The sequence below is a fragment of the Tinamus guttatus genome, unplaced genomic scaffold, assembly GCF_059628265.1.
Source record: "Tinamus guttatus ecotype Peru unplaced genomic scaffold, ASM5962826v1 Tinamus_guttatus_pri_ptg000599l, whole genome shotgun sequence".
NCBI lineage: Eukaryota > Metazoa > Chordata > Aves > Tinamiformes > Tinamidae > Tinamus > Tinamus guttatus.
This window is the reverse complement of record NW_028289133.1, coordinates 2978137-2998585: the sequence shown is the minus strand read 5'-3', so window position 1 is coordinate 2998585 and position 20449 is coordinate 2978137. Positions and strand designations below refer to the sequence as shown.

Genomic DNA, 20449 nt, shown 5'->3' with positions numbered 1-20449 from the left:
CTAAAATAAAACATATAGTATCATAATGTAGCTTTCACTTTATAATGCACACATAATGTGTATCTTCCTTGAATATATATGTCTCTAAATATATAAGTTTGCACATATAACATAGATCTTGCTCGTGTACATACATATAAGCTTGCACATATATGAGCCGGTTTGGAGTTGCTGAGTCCAGCAATGGCTGTGGTAATGTTTACCCAGCTACTCAAATAACCATCATTATAAAAACTGCTTCCATGTTCTTGTCACTTGGATAAGAGAGGTTTTAATAGATTATTCTTGTCCCACAGTGTGACCTGGAGCACTTGGCAGCAAGAAAGCACAATATTGTTTGAGAGGGTCTGTGCTAATCATCTTAATTATCTGCATTTACATATTTCAAGATCTGTAACTACTTTCTGAGGAACTTCAGAAAGTTACCGAACACCCAGTGCTTGCAGATACAAGAAGTGTCTTGCTTGTCACTCAACCAGTCACACTGTTCTCTTGCCTGCCAGGGAACAGGAATTAAACTGACAAGAAAGCCTTGGCAGCCTGTGCCAAAGCTTGTCCATTTGTCCCCACACTTTGGGGTGACGTTTTCACTGCAACTAAGTCTCCTATCTTGCTTTCAAAAATGATATTTCAAGGGTGTGAAAGAGCTGTTGGAGAAAGCCACAGAAAACAATACACAGAGAGACTGGAGTTTATCACTTCATGTAGGGGCTCGCTCACTTTGTCAGATGACTTGCGGTACTTTGCAATTACCACAAAAATAACAACAAACCATCTAAAGTGATTTCCTCATCTCCATCCTTGTTTTCCTCTCGCTGTGTTCTGGTAACTTGTCAATGGTATTTGTTCTATTAATAAAGAACCATGAAGCAGGAGGCAGCTTAAATATGGCATGAAGAATATGCTACCTGAATGTTCTAGGTACACTGCATTTCTTCAAGAACTATGGACTCTAAGAGACTAAAGACACTAAAGTCTAAACTGCAGTAGTTTGCATTTTTTTTTCATTTCAACTTATGAAATCTTTTCTATGTAAAACATCTTTAAGAGCTATATCTGCTGCCTTATTGTGTGTTAAACAAAAGAGTTGAGCAGCATGCCTGCAACATTACTCACAATTGCTATTAAAACATAAGTTCCCAATTTGTATGTAGATGGTTTAAATGCAAAAGAAACGTCTTTACATCTTTTCCAGAAAGCTACAAACATATTTTGATGGTTTAACTTACAGTACAAATATACAACAGACAACATATAAACAACATACATACAAACATATACCAGGTTCAAAACCCCCTAAGAATTCAGCATGTTATAGGGATGCGGCCAGATGAGCTCACATTTTGGAAGAGCTCACCTCAAACGTCAACAAGTTAAAACGAACAAACAAAAAAAAGGAACGTGTTTTCCTCACTATCTCCAACCAAAATACTGAGGCACAGTACTGATATGTGAGAAAAGGCAGCAGAATTTATCCATATAGAGAATTAACTAGCCAAGCTGAAACTTATGAAGAAGTAAATGAATGTGTGCAATGAAAAGTAAATGAGATTTATATCTCAGCATTCAGCATTTGAAGCATTTTTAATTGCATACATAAGGAAGTGCATCTAAAGTGTACTATAGCATAGACGTGATCCCTTTAAAATGTGTTAAAAAATTAACACACTGATCCTCAGACTGGTGCAAAAACATCACACCACACTGATTTCAACAAAGCAATGGCAATTTTAAGCAGCCTAGTGTCTACTGAAGGTTTTCAACCTCCTGCCTCTCATCGTAAAATAAAAACCCCTGGGTTAAATTTCTGCCCATCCCTAGTGGACTTGGTATTTCTTTCGTTCTTCTATCAAGATTTACGTATTTCAATCTTCTCATCTCCCTACAGGTTTTTTCCTTAAACTACTTGAACCAAGAACTTTTGAGTGTTCTCATAGCTCCTCTTTTATACGCCACTGATAATTTTTGTTGCTTTCCTCTGGAGTTTCATCAATTAGCCCACATCTTTCCAAAAGTGCAGTGCCCAGAGCTGAAGCCAGTGCTCCAGCTGAGGCCTCCTTGATGCCAACTGGAGTGGAAGAACATGCCTATTTATACAGCCCCGTGGGGTGTTAGGCTTTTGTGCAGCGGTATGAGGGAGTTTACTCTTGTTCTTTTTGTTCCCTGTTCTCTCTCCAGCAATTTTCTAGTAAATCTCCTACCTTTCCGCACATTCTACATTTTGCCTTTCTGCCCCTGATGATTCCTGGCGATGTGGAGCATACGTATTTCTTAGACGGTTCTCCTATATGTTTAAGACAGATTCATCCATTTGGCAGAAGATAATTGCAACCTCCAGAGATGTATTTGTAACCTGTCCCGACCTCATATTGCCAGCAAATTTCAGAATAATACTCTGATAACACAGAGAAGATAATTCCAGTATGCAATGGGCTCTCAGGAGGACCGTTCTCCTTATCAGAGTCATGGGCAATAACCAACCAGCCTCCGTGCTCTCTGTGGATGCAAGCAGGAGCTATCTATATGGGGAAGCTACTGCGATTTAAGCTAACATTAATTAAGAGCATAATGGTCACATACTAATTCTGTGGTCAGATAATTTTAAGATAATTTTTTTCTGCTTACAAAGAGGGTAAAAAAGAAAAAAACAAGGGCGGGGGAGAAAATAAAAGAGAGAGATATTCATAGAGTAAATTGCAAGTGTGTGGATGGGAACTGCCATAGTTATGGGACACTGAAGTGGCAATTCTTGGCTGCTTCCTCACACAGGCTGTCCTTAAGGGTGTGCTTTTCAAATCCTTTGTGAATCATAATTTTATGTTAAAACTCCAGAAGATTCCTCATGATAGGGAAAAGGCGAGTGAAATCAAAATAAAAAGCAGAAGATATGTCCTACACATGCTTTTTTTTTTTTTTTTAAAGTATCTCACAAATAAGGACTTGCTTCTTATAGACCCAAGCCCACTTTCTACTCATTAGGAAATCCTATTGCATTTACCAGGGCTCCGCTGCTCAGCAGGATCATGAATATGATGAAAGTTTCAAACCAGTTGTGCTCAACGATTCTGTAGCAGGTTTTCCGCAGCCTCCACCAAATTTTGCCTGGAAACTTCGTGATGTCCACTGAACAGCAGGGGAAGAATCGGACACAAACTGAAAGAAAAAAAAAAAAGGAAAGCAATTGTTTAAAAAAAAAACCTATTTGATGCTTAAAGCTGCAATAAGGATTCTCTTGTTTTGCAACTGTGATCTACTCTGTAGAGACTTCCGTTGTTTTTCCTTCTATTTCTGTTCTGCCTTCTGTTTCTCCCTTTCACTCTTTTCAAAAACACTCAAAATCACTTAAAACCTGCCCTGGTGGTCTCTCTGAATGATTTTTATGACATAGAAAATGCTGGCAATGAGTCACCAGTGCCCCAGGTCAAGCATACTGTATTAGCTAAGATCAGCCAGCACAACTAAATGAGCCTAATGATTTTAGCAGGGTATTTCCAATAGCCTCAACATCCTTATGAAAGTAAGAAAGATGTTTTCTTGGTGTTTTGTACCACTAGAGATAGTGATTAAAGTGGCCACTTGATAAAAGGGGGAAGAGGGGATGATGTGCTGCAGTGCAGATAGGACCAAGGTGCTGAAAGGATTCGCACAGGAGGAACAGGAGCAGATTTTGACCTCTTGTGCTTTCATGAGCTTAAAGAAGTCATTAGGGTTCAATTTAGGAAGGTACTTGGGTGGCTAAATTCCTTTCGATTTAAATGGAAATTTAGATATCCAGGCTCTCCATCCACAAGCTGGTTCCACACTGGTGTTTCATAGTGTTTTATATCTCAGTGAGGTGTTGTAATGACAAATATTCTATGAGAGTTAAATGCTGTCGTGGAAAGGGGGACTACACAAGCATAGGCAAAGATAGGCAAAATTGTGACAACTTTTAGCCTTTTTAGTCACAGTTTATTGTTACAGAAAAATAATGATGTCATTAGTTACGGATAGATCCATCCTGTGGATGGATCTTTCCTATTTAAAAAGCACCATATCCATTGGTTTGTGCTGGGTAGGAGCTTAAAATTGTGGTGAGCACACAGCTTGGTAGCTGGGACGTGTCCTTGTCCAGGCTGGTGATTCAGCCATATATGACAACACATGTTCATAGAAATGATCCTCAAAAACTGCACTACTTTCAAAAAAGCATTTTTTTAAAAAAAAATCTTGTCTTTGCTCCAGGTGTTGCAAAGAAAGAGACTTTGCTATGGTATTTTATCAGTCCCATCGTGTGATAAGAAATTACAGCTTCAGTAACTGAAAAGTGGCCAAGGTTTCTAACATGTCTGAAGCACAGAGCAACTGCTCAGAGGTGACAGCGAGAGACACTTGCTATGGTGATGTAATGCAATGCTACTTCAAGTAGAAATAACATTTAGTCAAGGAAGCTGGGGAACGAAAGCGGGTGAATGCCAAGGTTATGTGTACAGCAGACGCTGCTAATTCAAGGTAGCATAAACGAGCTGCATGTGATTTGTGAAGAGATCAAGTGCAGCTCCCAGGACGCTGGGATTCCCATGCAGCTGGAAGTAGGACTGTGCTGGCAGTAGGCGGAGGGGTTTTATGAGTCCTAGACTCTGCCAGGAGGAACTGAGCTGCTAAGCCTGCTACGGTCCTGCTGACATTTTCTGTAAGTTTATACTAGCCGTGGTCTTCCTGCTCTGATGTGGCAGAACTACAGTGTGCTGCTAATATATTCCATACGTGATCTTCTCCCAGAGCTCCTCTTCCTCTCCCAGGTATGAGATGTTTGTAGGTGTATGTACATGCTTGGCCGTATAAAGTTTTAGGATGGGACTAACAGGAAAGGAAACAATTTATGTTATGGTAAATCTACGGTGATGCGTGTAGCTACCTGTCCTCTAAATATAAATCATACAGATTCACACCAGCTCCAGAATTGTCATCGTACTCTTAGACTCGGAGATATTATGAGTTCATCTGGAAGACACTAGATTAGATCAAACTACTTGAGAAGAACATAATGGCAAGAAAAGATGCTAGTTTAAGAGAAAAGACCCCTATTTCTTTACCTCTTTGTACTAGGTACCACTCAAATAAAGGAAAGTTTTATCCCCCTATACACTTCAATCCTAAACACTGAAGAATTGTGTCAAAGGATACAAGCATTTCATGTTAGCCAGCACTTTATGCTAAAAGTGCTCAGCAATGGTGATGTGGTTATGTGTTAGGAAGTAGATGCATGGCATGGATTTCTCTGCCTGGAGCACCACGTTTTAGCCTGAAATGCCCATGCAGAATGATCAGACCAGCATGACATGGCACTTAAGGCTCTTGCCCTGAAACTGCTAGATGGCTTCTGCCTGCACAGCAAGCATGGTCATTACCAGCTTGCAGATGCCTGGTCCCCACTCTGTGCTGCTCTGCAAGTCCATGACGACTGAACTGTCAGCCCAGCTTCAACTCAGGAGGAACAAGGACTTGGGCACAGATTCCTTATTCATCCTGTGAACACCCTAATGTGCAAGCTGTTTATTACTTAAATGTCCATTTCTCATCTTAAGCAGAAACTCCCCTTTGTAGCAAACTACTGCTTCTATCAGAAGAAACTTTTCACCAGCCTATCCTGCTCCTATTAATAGTTTGCATTTTGAAAAAATTGTCATTTTGTTCAGGCTTGTTTTTTTCCCCATACTGTCTTTCCCCCTCCTTTAGCTTTAAGTTACTTCTTAGACTGATATCTGCCTCTTCAGTCTCTTAGATGAGTTCCTAGGCTCAGTCTAGCATTGGCAGCACAAGCATCATTGGAAAAGGTTAGGATCAGCAACTGCTGCTCCTCAGTGCGAGCTGGGTTGGACAACTCATTCCCTGCAGGAGTTTGGCTTTTGACTACATGACTACTTAAGCGCAGGCATGGCTAGAGTTAAGGAATCATCTTCAAATTAAAAAATAACGAGCAGAACATGAGATCTCAGATTTCATTTGTGATTCCAAAGTTTTATAAAATGTCAAAAGCAGACTATTGCTGATTCACTCAGCTTCATCTGATATTCCACAGGTATGGAACTGTGTTTCTAAAGATATAAAGCCATCTGAAACACTTTTTTTTTTTTTAATATTCTTTCATGGCTTGCATGCATTTTTGCTCTGAAACAAAACAAAACAAAACCCTCTTGGTACTGAGAGTAATACCTTGAAAAATCCAAAATACCTTCTCAGATGAGTCAGCCCAAATTCACAGCACTATTAAATTCCATGCTTTTGACTGCGTCCAACTGAGGAATATTTAGACCAGATTCTGGTACAATTACTAATGTCAAATAGCATTGCCCTGAACAATCATGCTGGTTGAATTCAGATGAAATGCTATTTTTATATTCTTGTAAATCCAAAAAAAAGGGGAAAAATAAAACTTTGACCACAAATAGGTCTTCTAATGAGTAAGTAATGTCTACTTCTATTTTGAATTTTCTGATTCCTCCTACTGATGGTTATTTAATGCCTGTGCTTTTTCTGATTTTCTCATGCTGCTTCCACCCTAGTGTTCTGGTGACCTTGACACAAGCTTAAATACAGAGTTATAGGCTTACATAATCCAGCAAAAAAGGTTTACCTGACATTGGTCAGTGTTCCAACATTTTTTTTCCCTGTTTCTATGAAAGTGTCAGGAAATATGACTTGGTATCAAAAACATTCCAGTGTGTTTTAGGGGGCAAGGGTCTGAGCAATTAGAACTCCAGCTGACTTCTGCAACAAGGCAGGTGGTCAGCAGACCCCAGCTTCGGGTCTTGAAAGCTGTTTAGGCACATGAAGAAGACCATTCATTAACACCTTTTAACACTGCAAGTGTCAGGACACAAATAACCCCCTTGGCATTTCTTATAACTGCATTACTCATACTGCCTTGTCTCATAGATTTCTTCTATCCCCCTGCAATCAATGCTATTAGGGAACTGGTTGCATAGAAGTAGTTTCCTGCCTTTTGATTTAGTCAGGGCTCAGTTTTGCTACCCTAAGCCATGTTGGGCTACATCTTTTGCAGAGATAAACTGACTCATTTCCACTAAAGCCTTTTGGATAGTAGGTTATAGCTCAATAGAAACATGGAACAACAGAAAAAATCCTACACAAAAGGTCAATTTTTTTGCTGGCAAATCAGTGAAGCTGAAACGAGCTACCCTAGCGGTAGACTTGTCCAAGAACGTCTGTTTTCAACTCACGTTGGAATATTACATACATTTTCTCACTAAACAGAAATATTTTCATCAGGAAGCCATTATGAATGCATCAGTATAACATAACTGTTTTTCATAATGAGTGAATTTTTCCCTCCTGTCACTGCAGTGACCTGCAGCACAATCATAAACTGTAGATTGCAGTGGGTCCTAAACTGCACATGCAAGCAGAAAGGAGCACATCTCAGTCAAACCATTTACATGTCTGCCACAATGACAAACAAGCTACCCTAAAAATTAGAGGAATTTAATTTGCAACGCATTTTGTGTAAATATTTATTTCATTCTACATTCATATTTTCTTGGGCATTATAATCATGGAGTTGCTAGACCTTATTGCCTTTCCCTGGTGCACTGTAGAACAAATCTCTGTTGTAAATGGTAGTTAACTTCCTTCTGCATGCATGGCATCCAAACCTGTTGCTTTAATGCTTCTGAGTAGATCCTTTACAATCCCCAGCTTGTTCACACCTCTAATATATATTTAAAATGACATAAAATTTAGATTTGTTCTGGACAGATTAGGGTGCTGATTCTCTTCAGCAGGCCAAAAAGACCAAATAATTTCTATACTATCATCCAGCATGTCTTCATGCTTCAGACCACAATACTTTTGTAGATACTATTATACAGAATTAGTCTGTTATGGGGACACTCATTTCTAGCACAAAACATATTTTGCTTGGCTTTGAATGGTGGTTGAAGAATTCCTTGGTATGACATAAAGAAAACATGCCTTCCTCACTGCAAATTCAAGCTGGCAGATGTTTGTAACGTTGCTCCAATATACATCTGCCAAACTGGGTTTCTAAAGATCAGTCTGGCTAATGGTACGTACTCGAGCAAGAAAGTGAGTCTCATTATACTATCCTTGTCTAGAGTTCCCAAAAGACTTCCCAAGCTACTGGCAGCAGTAGAGCGAACACAATTTCTGCAAACTTTCCGTATCTACCTACCTTGGACAAGCTGAAATCTGGAGGTCTTGTCCAACCTGAATTATTCTCATTCTATACAGTCAATAGGCCTGGAGATATTTTCTGAGGCTTGAAAACTGTATGATAAAATAGTAGCATGCTCTACCTGATGGAAAAGAGCATTTTGTCTGAGGTATGATGACTAGAGGAAGAAAAAACTTCAAAGTGTTGTTTTGGTCTCATTTTTTTTCTAGGATAACACTTCACACCTTCAGTTGGTCTTGGTTTTACTCAGCTTCTAAGCATCACCTGGTGACAGCGGCTACAGATCGGTTTAGACTTGGTCAATTTAAGCTCCTCTTCACTTTTTTATTTCTAAACAACCATTAATAGCTACTGGAGTGAATGTAACAAAGCTTTCCACCAGTAGCCAGAATAACTTCACTTTAGTGCATAAAGTTTTCTGACTGCAATACTCTCTCCTATACGGTCACATGAAACTAAGGCTGTGGACGTCCTTGGTGTCACGAGCTGCAACCAACTGTGTGTTGAGCAAGGTAGTTCATTCCAGCACAAACATCTGATGAACCATTTGCCAGCAGCCTGTATCTGGGGAATTACGCTTGAGGACTCGGTGAAAATTTTCTCCTATTAGGGTCTGGGAGAGAGGAGAGCGCTGGGGCCAGGGGCTCCCTTTGAATGACCTTCTGGAGAACACAGAAGATAATGTCTGAATAGATAGCAATTTGTGATGTGGAGAGAGCACATATCAATGGAGATAACAACACTGGAGTGTTGCAAGGCATCTGGAAGAAAAAATACCCAATAGCTGGCACTTAGGTGTTGCTTTCCCACCAACTGGCAACAAGAATGGTATCTCTAGTTCTATAATTTTTTTTTCACAGCTGCCAGAGTTGTGACTCTACCTTGGCCTCTTCCAAGACCCCAGAATATTGTCAGCTGACCTTAATCAAAGCTATTTTGAGAATGATAACAATAAATGGTAAATTAACAAGTCTCCCCAAGAAAAATGACCTGAGGCTAATCTGGGTCACTCACCTACGGGAAAACTGTGACCTCAGCAGACTTTCAGCAACTATTTCAAGAACATGCATTATCTGCATTGCCTTTGTTATCTGAAAAAGGGGACTGAATCCTGAACATATTTGCTCAGGACACAACCCATGCTGAATGTGCTTAGAAATGTCATAGTTTGAATTTAGACAGCTGGTTTGATAATAAGGTAACAACCATCTTTTTTCCTAATCTCTGTCTTTCACAAGGTGGTCACTTTCCTGAATATACCAAATATTCTTATAGCTCCTTATTACTAGACAGTAAAGGCCACAATAGAGAAAATTGCTCAGTGCTTGCCCTTCAGTAATTTCATTTTAATACTTTATAATTCTGCCATATGTTAGCTGACTAAATAGATTTTTTTTATGATAGCTCTGTGAGGCTTCATAACAAAGGTAAGTTTAGGGAAATGCATTAAACAGAAGCATTAACAGAAGACAATTATAAAATACTTTGTTTCCCTATATGTGAATACTTAAAACAAACATGAATGCTTTTGACATAAAAACTGTTTCGAAACATTAGTTTTTAGCACAATGACTTTAATTTTGATGAGGACCTGAACAGGACTGATAAGGAACTAGAAGAGATAATGAATAAAATGCAATCCACTGGCAAATCTGGGACTCAGCCCACCTGGTTGTAATTTCTACATTTCTCTGCAATCCCAATGAGAAAGGGCTTCCAAATCAGCTTCCTGTTTCCAATGCCTGGTCCTCCTAGAAGTGAAAAGCTTGTAACTGCTACTGCATGTCCCATTAATGCCAGTGGAGGAGACCTGCTAGACTGGCTTGGAATTGATGCCATTCTGCATGACGGGGTTTTAGAGAGTTCTTCGGGTTGTTTGAAGAAAGAGGACATTACAGTGTGATTGCTCTGGAATTGTGCACTGAATGAAGCAGTAGGTGAGTGATCCCTACCTTGTTTCAGAAACCGGAGGGTGACCATGGCCAACCACAGCTTCAGCACTTGTAAGCTGACAGCATTTTGCTGAGAAATTTTACTAGCAACATGATTTTAATGCAGGCTTCTATGTGGAATCATAATTTAATTTCTTGCTTTGTGGTGCATGACATAGATCGCTGCTCACTATCCTCATTAAGAAATATATTGTGAAAGAACGAAAACTTCACATCTAATTTTGAAATACTATTTTATATACCAAAATAGTTATAGCAGAGCACCATGCTTTCTTCAGTCAACTGTATTAATTTTTGGCTACTGCTTTTAAACAGAGCTGCCAAAATAATGTTTAGATCCTAGGGACATTTGTAAGCCCCGCAGGGCTCCCTTACCCAATTCAATCATCTTCCTCACACATATAGAGATGCACATTTTTGCTGACTTTAGGGGCACTCATATACCTAGTAAATCATTTCTGTCTGATCCCATCTGAGCAGCTCTGTTGTTGCATATAATAATCCTTGAATTTTCAAAGGAATATACTAACATTCAACTATTCCTATTTTGCCTCACCCAGATTCAAAGGAAAATGAAAAATCTGATTGAGTTATCACTTGGAATAGACCTTTGGGAAGAAATAACTTGGGATTATATTTACCTTGTAGATTTAGCTAGAGAATAGGTCTTTTGATGCAGTTAGTTTTTAACACTGTGTCTTGGGGTAGGATTGTGTTAATAAAATTTAAAAAGTGATTTGGTATTGAAAGTGGTTATGTAAATGTGAATTGTTGTTACCTAACATTATTAAGTAAAATTTAGCACTTTCATGATCATATTGAAGTTATTGAGCATGATAATCTTAACGCCTTTTAGAACAAACAGATTTCATGGATCTTACAGACTCTGAAGACAGTTTCTATTAAGTGGCTACATTTAAGCAACAGAAACAACTTGACTTAATTCTCTATCAGATATGATCATGCATGCATTTTGAGAGGCGAAAGCCTTCATGGGCCGCATTAGAAAAATCCTTTTTTTTTTTTTTGAAATGAAAAAAATAGTCTAACAAGTTAGAAGCCACACAGCAATTTAGAGTGTGCTTATCACACTTTGGAAGTTCAAGGAGTAATGTTAATAAGTAATTTTGAGTTTGTGGTTGGGACATTCCAGTATATAAGAAATTAAGTGCATCCAGCGAAATACTATTGCAGTACTAGAGACCTTAGTGTGAAGGTGGATACATGTTGGACAAGAGAACAAGGTTTCTCCCTTTGGCATAGCAGTGAAGTAGGCAGGGCCTTACCTTCAGGGAAGCAATCTTCAGGCTCCATCAGCTCCTCGGCAAACTCAGGGATCTGCTCCAGCAGTTCTGCAGGATTTGTCAAATCCACTGTGCTGCCTTCAGAAAGACTGATTTCATCAAGCTTGTTGTCAACATGAGCAAAGACGAGGAAAACAAATTGATCAATTGCCCTGAAGGAAGTAGCTGTTTTTTTTTTTTTTTTGTTTTTCCTAACCAATATCCCAGCTAAAGTGATCGCGACGGAGAAATCTCCATGCACTTCTTAGCGTGCCCTCTCCTCAAGCGTCAGGTCTTCCTATTCTGCGCTGAGCGAACAGTTGACCCATGAATAACCAATATAAAAGTTAAAATGTAGAGTTACTTTAAAGTAAAATAGAAATAAACCATAAAAAACAGTGAACAAGCACTGAGTATTAATGCTAGGTGGAAGTTTAGAATGACCAAACCACCAGTAGTCTGATCTAGCTCCTGAAATACTGGAGAATGAATCAGGATCTGCACTCAATTCCAGTGTCTGGGATCGTTTTCCAGAGACTCCTAACCCATATAGAGCTGGATCTAAATTCACTCAGTGGATTTAGTCCCTCTCCTTGGAGGGACTTGCAGCTTCTCCTCCAAGATGATCAGAAGTCCCTCTGTCACCAAAATGATGGTGTGTCACCAAATGCATTTGTGAGAGGGCTCCTTCTCACAGTAGTATTGCCACTTCCTGAAGAAGAGGTTGTAATATCTACTTAAACCAAGAAGTTTCAAGTAGATCTGTGTAAACATTTGTAGGATATGGCTTATTTCAGAAATTACTTTTGAGTCTGACCAAAACTATGCAAGAAATTGGGTTGACCAAAATCTGAAAGTTTTTTTTTTAAATTTCACATATTGTTCAAAATATTTAAATTATTAATATTTAAAGTATTAAAAACATTTAAATACCCTTCCAAATAATAAACAGAAATTTCATTTCAGCTCATTTTTTAGCAGTTTCAAAACATTCTCTTTAGAAGAAAACATGATTTTTTTTCCATTTTTATTTCATATGACAAAATAAAATGTTCAATTTTGTGTTAATGCAAAATGATACTTTCCTTCATTTTTGGTGAATACATTGGCCGTTAAAGCAAAAGACTTAATATTTACCTATCCCTACTCAGAGTTTGCTTTTTGACTGTGTTGGAGCAGTATCTGCCGCCAGCGGATGGCAACAAGGATGGGATCTTTTAGGGATGATGGCAATGTGAAACAGCCATAAGCAGGAGTCAGGAGATGTGAATTGTTTGTTATCTGTCTTATCCTGTGTTTTCTGAATACCTACTAAATCTTTTGTGCCTTATCTTGTAATACTATTGTCTTCATCTAAGAAATGAGGACAATAATACTTACCTGTGCTTTTAAACAATGAGAGATAGTTATATGGAAGATTGCACTTACACATAAATTATTATTTCCATGAGGATGATAGTGATGGAGTTAGAGAATAGGTACAGCTTTATATATGTATTATTAATGTGAAAATGGGCCCTTGGTTTTCCAGTGTACACGGTCAATGCAAAATTTATAGCTAAATTCAAAGAAATGCTGAACCAGGGGCTAAAATGGGCAAGACTGAACATTCCAGTAGTGCTTGCACATGGGAATGGAAGCTACTTGTCTGCAATTAACTGCAGCATCCTGAAGGTCATGGTCTTGGTGAGGGTTTTTAATGCTCTACTCAAAGGGACGACAAAGAATTGAAAAGAGAACATTCAAAAAGAAAGTTAGAACAAAAAGCACAGGTCAAACATATGGATAAAGCTTCTAAAAATCCATATTCAGAATGCAGCTGTCATAGAGAGAATGACCCATTTTCTGCAAAATATAAACTGCATACAAGACTGGAAAAAAATGCCATACCAAGTTTGAGCACAGTCAGAACCTTCTGATACTGTTCATTAGGGAATGCATTTCTGTTAGTCCTCATCTTTTCTTTTATGAAGATGTCAAAACATTATGAAATTGTCCTAAATCATATACAGTTATAGAATGCAGAAAAGAGGGTTTCCCAAAGAGAAAAGGAGTCTTATTGTACATAATTTGTAGCAATAGAAAGAAATCAAAGAAAGCTTAGAACAATGTCAGATTGATAGCATTATCAATAAGATCGCTGTATTTAGCAGAGACAGATTAGGAAATCCACAGAACACAATATAGTGCAATTATATTAGACTACAAGGAAAACATCTTAAAGAATCAAGAATGCTACAGTTACTTATCAGGAGGAGCTTTCAGAAAATATTAGAATCCATCAGCGTCAAAGGGAGATAGGGAACATGCAAGACTAAAAGGAGAGGATTTGTTTTGAAAAGCCTTCAAGGAAGAAGAGACAGAAAACACTGGTTTAGAAAACACTAGACTGAGGGTCTGGGACTAGAAAAAGAAGGAACCACACATATAAGAGAGAGGGGAAAGGTTAGGAAAGCTTGTAGGAAAAGAAGCAAAGGTTATTCTTTGCCAGAAGGGTTAAAGGGACTAAAAAGGTTTTCATGGACTCGGTAATGGAAGGAAAAGACCTAGAGACATATTAACAATTGATGAGGGAGATGTAGCTCATCAAATTTCAATTAACTAAAAACATAAACTCTTAAAAAAATATCCCTAACAAGTAAAATGGGATAGAAAGCCTGTTAAAATTGATAAAACTGTAAGCAAAGAGCTATCTAGATTACCTGAAACATGCAGAACAGCAGATCTAGACAGTGTGTAAAGGGATCTGACACACTAACTTAACACAGCATTACCAATCAATACTGAATGCTCATGAAAGCTTGAAAAGGATCAGGAGGGCAGCAGTAAGCAAGCACAGTACTGAGATTTGAGAAGAGGAAAAGGAGGGCAATCATGGGAATCACATCAGAAAATTCCCTGCTCTCGCTTGTGATTAAATAAATTCAATAAATACTCAGAGAAGGAAAGGATAGAGCGGTTTTCAAGGCTAGTTGAGTGAAATGTCATAAAGACACAAAGACTTTTTGATGGATTGCTTGTCTGCAAAGGATATTTTGGTGCCAAGACACCAAAAATTGGCAAAAAAAGGACACCAAGTTTGTCCTTTCCCTTTCTTGGAATAAGGAAAGGAGAGGTACTGGGGCAGATTCAATGGGATCCATCAGAAACTCCTTTCAGAAATCTTCCACTGCTTCCACTGGTTTTGTGTTGCAGAGGCTAATTATTTTTAATTGGCAGAGTGACTCTGTCTTACGTAGCTGGACAGGGCTTCAACACCCACCACTTGTGCCCATAACAGGGGCAAACATCATTGAAATCTCCTTGAAAGTTGATGTTTGCTCTAGGCTTAACTCCCTTATCTCCCTTCTCCCTCTCTCCCTTGTCTTTGAAGATCAGAGACTTCATCTACCAAATTGACATACAAGATATGAACCTTAATAAAATATCCAGATTAGTATCACAGAAAAGTCTGTTAAAATAAATATAAAAATAATTATCTTGGATTTTCCTATTATTGTGTGGAGAAGAATCATCTGAAGCTTCCAAGTAGAGCATAACTTTGTCTTCAGAGTAGAAGAGCTATTAGGGATGGGAATCAGCACTATCTTCACTAAAGATACAGAAGAGGCGACCAATACTATGCCACAGCAGGTAATAACACTAAAGATAAGAGGATGTTGAAACATTGACTGAATACAGTAAAGGGAATATTTCAATGGAAATCCAAGAAATCTGTAACTTCAAATCACGTAAAGCAATATTACAAAAATATGACATGATTTTGCAATGTGCTATAATGATGCAGAAAGCATTTATGGAAGTATCATGTCTTGAGAAGGAGCTATTATTTCCTCTCTTTATGGTTCTGTGGAAATTTTACTAGGTATATTGTCGTTAGCTGTTGGCACAGAAGCTCCAGACAGTCACCAGCAAGAGGGAATTGAAAAGAAAAAGGTAAAAAGACTCAGACAGAGGAAGCTGAGATATGCATTTGCAAGAAGTAATGAAGTGAAAGAGCACTGGTATATGACTTTAAGGGGGGCAAAATGGGCAAAAGGAAGGTAATAACTGTGTATTAAATTAAGTGGTATTAATTTATAAAAAGGGTATATCAGATAAAAATAGAAAAAGAGAATAATGAAATGATATTCTGGAAAGGGAAAAAATTAGGCTGGTTATTAAGACAATACTGCCAGTCATGAGATTTTTCTAAGCAGGTGAATTGTTCCCTTTGGTAAATGAACGAAGATAAGCTGTCTGATATATTTAAAGGTAGATTGGACAAAATCTACCTACAAAAGTTGTGCCAAATATTTTATAGGGAAGTGTTTAGCCACAGAAATCTACTGGTTTGTTCTGAGGACTTTTCCACCTGTAACATTGATTTTCTTTCTATAGAGCCTTTCTAATGATTTATATAGGATGAATTTTTAATTGCATAATGTATCCTTTACTGACATCAACAGTGTTTTATGCAGAACACGTTCAATGCGTCTTATGACTTCCTGTTATTGACTCAGTATCTCAAAGTCCTCTCGATTGGGCATGCCAGATCTGTTAAGCTACTTGCTCCCAGTCACTGACTTTATATGGCCAGTCGCAAGTTCTTGGGACATTCATCAAATAGATTAGCATGTCCTTATGTGTCGGCACTAAGATTACTTGTGAATAGGAGGACTCTAAGTATGCAATGTCCACGCAAGATCTGGCCTTCAAAAATAGCAGCCTTTGGGCTTTGCTCTTTCATGTCGGTATTCATAGCCTCATGTGAACTTCCGTTTGATTTCAAGTCATCTCTGGATTATTGCCATATTCCTCCACCTCTTTCTAAGCAGCCACAAATAGAATCAATTATACTCTGCTATAGGAAGGTGACATTTGTGTCCCAGGATCCTTTGAAATTTGAGGGAGGAAATGGGGATTATTTCTTTAACACAATGTTGCTGAATATATCAGGGCTAGAATGTTCCTGTGGTATTATGAAATTTCATTATGAAACTAAAAACAGCACATAGTTTTCCAACTTCCATTTCAGAATAACAAGGTTTATTTACCTTAAAAAAGTGTAAAGTCTGAGAAAATTTCTGACAAAATTTATGCATTTTTTAATGCATAACTTTTTTCATGAGATTGAGATCAAATGATTGAGTGTCTCTCTCAACTTCAGGGCTTTACCTATGTGAAGATGAAGTTTAAAATACCAAGAACTATTCTCCTGAGGAGAATTATTCCTGACAGAAATGCTTCATGGCTAGTTATTTTGAGTGGAATTTAGCTCACTTAAATTTAGATTACTACAATGTAGATTTAACTACAATTGAGTTAGTTACTCTGGGTTCCCAGTCAAGGGAGAGAAAAAAAAAAGCTTTTAGAAGATGATTCATCTGATCGAATTTGAATGTTGATTTCAGTATGAGATGAGACAATTTAGCTAACTATATTGACTACAGGTCTTCATTGATTATTGAGTGGCCTCAGATGACAAGTTCATGTGCGGATGTCTACACTTAGTTCAACCAGGTCTACTCCATCCGACAATATTAATCAGCATAGACAAGAAAAGCTCTGGCTCTGTGGCTCCTCCAACCACGTAAAGATTTATCCATAGGATTGTTCCTGCTGGGCACAAGCTCCCTAGTATTTGGTAGAACTTGAAAAGGTGTGATGAGCATTTACCTTATTGCTTTACTTTTATTAATTTTTTGCCCCAAAACTGCCAGCCAACTATTCCAATCTCAAGGAGTTCTCCAGACTCCTAGGACATCATCCTGCTTCCTAATTTCAAAAAGAAAAACCATTGCTTTCTAATTATAAAGGCAATATTACATCAACAAAATACTGGATTTGTATGGAAAGTAGCCTAACAGGTCAGCAATTAAGACATAGGTAATTTAAAACCTGGAGACACTCAGGGGGGCAAAAATATGTACTTTTGGTATTTATGTTCATGAGTGCAATGTAATCCTAAAACATGAAATTAAAGGTCAAAGTGCACATATTGAGCACATGTGAATGGGCTATACTTTGACTAATATCAAATAAATGACAGCCAGGTTTACTATTTGCTGACTACCTTAACGTCAGGTAATTAAATTTTTTGCAAGTTTCTTGGGTCTACTGTTCTAAGAAAAACAACAAAAAAAAGATGGCAATGTAATGCAGTTAACAGATGCCTTTGAGAGAAAATAAGGCATAGGCAGATCTGTAAAATCAGCAGATGCCACTCTTAGAGCTGTTTCTGTGAAAAAAAAATGCACATTTGTTCCTAAAGTGGGATGGTTAAAGTTATAGATTAATTTGTGCTTTCATTTAAAACCTCTTGGAATCCCATTCAAAGTATCTTAACTTATAATGCGCATTTCCCAAGCTTTCCAGTTTTTAATAATGACAAAATCTTCTCAAATAAGACTGTAATACCGACCGCGCACTATTGCTGTCCTGCCGCTTGGCAAGCACATATTTTTACCAGCCATAAACCCCACATAAATCCGTGACATGCACTAGCGACCTTGTGCTGTGGATTGCATGCAGTATCAAGTAGGAAAGTTGTTGCTGTTACCTCTTTTTGCCCTACTGGAGGTGGAGGCTCAGCCTTCAACTGCTTATCCACGTGCAACTCACTTAACTCTTCGCAAATCTCAGAGTTCTGACTCCGGCCGCCTGGACTTTGGCATCGCTGCCCCCTCAGCTGCAGCTGCTTTTCCTGCTGGAAATAATCCTAGATGGGTTTATTTTCTCTTTTTCTTTGATAGCGCGCTTATTTCTCAAGGAGAACTCCCCAGCTAGAAGAGAAAATACCCTGGACTATACTTGTCAGGGAATGACATCTTAAGGAAAAATGGCAGGCAACAGGATTACACAAGCTTACGTGGTAACTTTTGAGGTTTAGCAAGTGGATATGTCAAGTTGTTTGGTTGTAAAAAAAGGGGAAAAAAATAGGCTAGCTTTCTTTCCGAGCTGTTGTTGCTAGAGGGGAAAAGCATCCTGCAATATCCGTTTTCCGTTTTTGAGGGATGTTTTTTTCTCCAGCGACCTAAGGAACGTGGAAAGGTGCTTGCACTCCAGTGGAATAACGGAGGGGTGCTCAGAGCGACGCAGGCAGGCAGCGACGCTCACCCCTTGCAGCTGAATAAGAAGGGCCAAAACGCAATGCCCAGCGCTGAGCTGAGCAGAGTGGAAAAACACCCCAGCAAAACAAGGTACACACTAAGAGGAGGAAGATCTGGAGTACACAGGAAAGGATAAAAGCTATCTGGAAATAGAAGATGTGGAGAAATTGCAGGTAAACACACACAGGCTGCTCCCATTCAGCAAAGCATTTAAGACTACTTTGACACCCACCGCTCTCGGAGGGCTTAACCGCAGGTGGAAAAGAGAACAAAATCTTAAGTACTTTGCTAAAAAAGGATGGACTATGCAACCAGGGTAATAATGCTATTTTTTTCTGCAAACACATCAGATGAGAACCCCACCACCACTTGCTAACTATTAAATCCAGCTGCTCCTTCCTGGGGCTGGTGCTTGCACTGCCCTGGAAGCGCTCGCTGGGTGATGGCATCGGAGATGCTCTTGCTGGTGGCTCCGTACGGGGGCCAAGCGTTGCCGCTGGTGTAACCAGTTGAGCGCCATCGATTTGTGCGCGAGGGATTTCTGTGCAGACGCCGTAGCCCATCAGAGCGTTACCATCGCTCACGTCACTACGAGCGCTGCTGCTAAAATATTAATGAAACTCAAGCTGATTGCAAAGGGTTGTGACGAACTGCTTGAAGAAGGGCTTCCATGCTGAGAAAAAAATTACAAGCATAACAGGATTTCAGTAATAATTATTTGAACCTATTTAACTTTCGCTTGTCCACTTCATTTATTTATTTATTGGCTTGACTGGCATCCAAAGTTAATCACACACTAAGAGTGTTTCCCTTCCCTAGGCTACCTGCCTCAGCTCACAAGCCACATCGCTGCAGGAAGACCCAGATGAGGTATCAAGAGCAGAAAAACCACTTTACTCCAAATATAACTATCTGAAATAACAGATGACACAAAGGAAGCAGTTGGTTAAGCAAATTGCTGTCTGTATAAATACTTTCAGACTGTCAAGTTTGTACCAATCCTTTCAAATGTCGTTCTGTGTTTCTAGCAAATTAATTTAAAATTAAATTACTCGTTTCCTGCTTCAGAGGGCATGTGCTCTAAAATATATTCTAACTTTAATAAATTAAATTATGCACGTCCAAGCCTGTATTCTCTGCATAAGAATGTAGTACATGCAATTTCCAAGCAGTTTAGCCCTGATATTCACAGGCCAAAGATCACTCCATAATCACTGGGTTGCTGTTCTCTCCTTGTCAAAAGTTACACTCTTTAAAGTGTAAATCTTTGGAAATAGTGCCATATTCAGAGGAGAGGCTAATGTGGGAAGCACAGTGTACACAAGGCGCTCAGCCATAAATGTGTTTTTTTTGTTTAATGCAATGTGCATACGACTTGGTACCAAGTAATCTTAATGGCAGGGTATTGGTTATAGCACTGAAACAACAGAAACAATTGTTCCATGTTAAAAGCGTGGTGCGATCGGGGGTGACGTCTCAAGTTCATTTGTGCAGAAAGGTTGTGCACGCGTCTTCATTAGAAACTCTGCAGCATGTGAGACCAGGCTGTGCAATTCAGCTGATCTGACTAACATTCAAATTGTTAAGTAAATGATTGTGCCAAATAGCTAAGGAGGAATCAAACACAAGACTCAAACTCATCGCTGTGGAGCAACCCCTCTGCGTGGCACCAAGATCTAGGAACACTTTCCTTGAGACTAAACTCCAGGAAACGTGATCCAGTTGCTTCCCAGATATCACACTTGTAGCAAGTACCCAAGCAGATGATGCTAATTAGTGCTGATGACATATTTCCTGGTAAATTATCCAATAGAGAAAAAATGTCCATGTTCTGGGACAATGAATCAGTTCATCACCATGTGCTTTCAAGTGTGCCCTGAAGATTTATAAGATGGGAAAAAACCTCTGGGAGAACCAGACCCTTCA

At 38.9% G+C, this 20449-nt stretch overlaps 1 protein-coding gene and 1 long non-coding RNA gene across 4 annotated transcripts in view; one reads left to right on the top strand and one right to left on the bottom strand.

Moving 5' to 3' along the window:
* Positions 1-20449, bottom strand: part of LOC104578150 (sodium channel protein type 5 subunit alpha) — a 160270-nt gene that overhangs the window by 34891 nt on the left and 104930 nt on the right. The window contains exons 17-19 of one of the 3 annotated variants that reach the window (XM_088534772.1): positions 17974-18120; positions 11436-11556; positions 2999-3153 (exon numbers count right to left, since the gene is read on the bottom strand). In XM_088534772.1, the coding sequence (XP_088390898.1) occupies positions 2999-3153; positions 11436-11556; positions 17974-18120 (423 nt within the window). Of the gene's footprint in view, positions 1-2998; positions 3154-11435; positions 11577-17973; positions 18133-20449 lie in introns of all 3 variants that reach the window. The other 2 variants (XM_088534773.1, XM_088534771.1) reach the window with 2 other exon arrangements.
* LOC148592450 (uncharacterized) lies at positions 2759-3177 on the top strand. The gene is made up of 2 exons (XR_015913932.1): positions 2759-2889; positions 2954-3177. It is a non-coding gene; the product is annotated as an uncharacterized LOC148592450 (long non-coding RNA).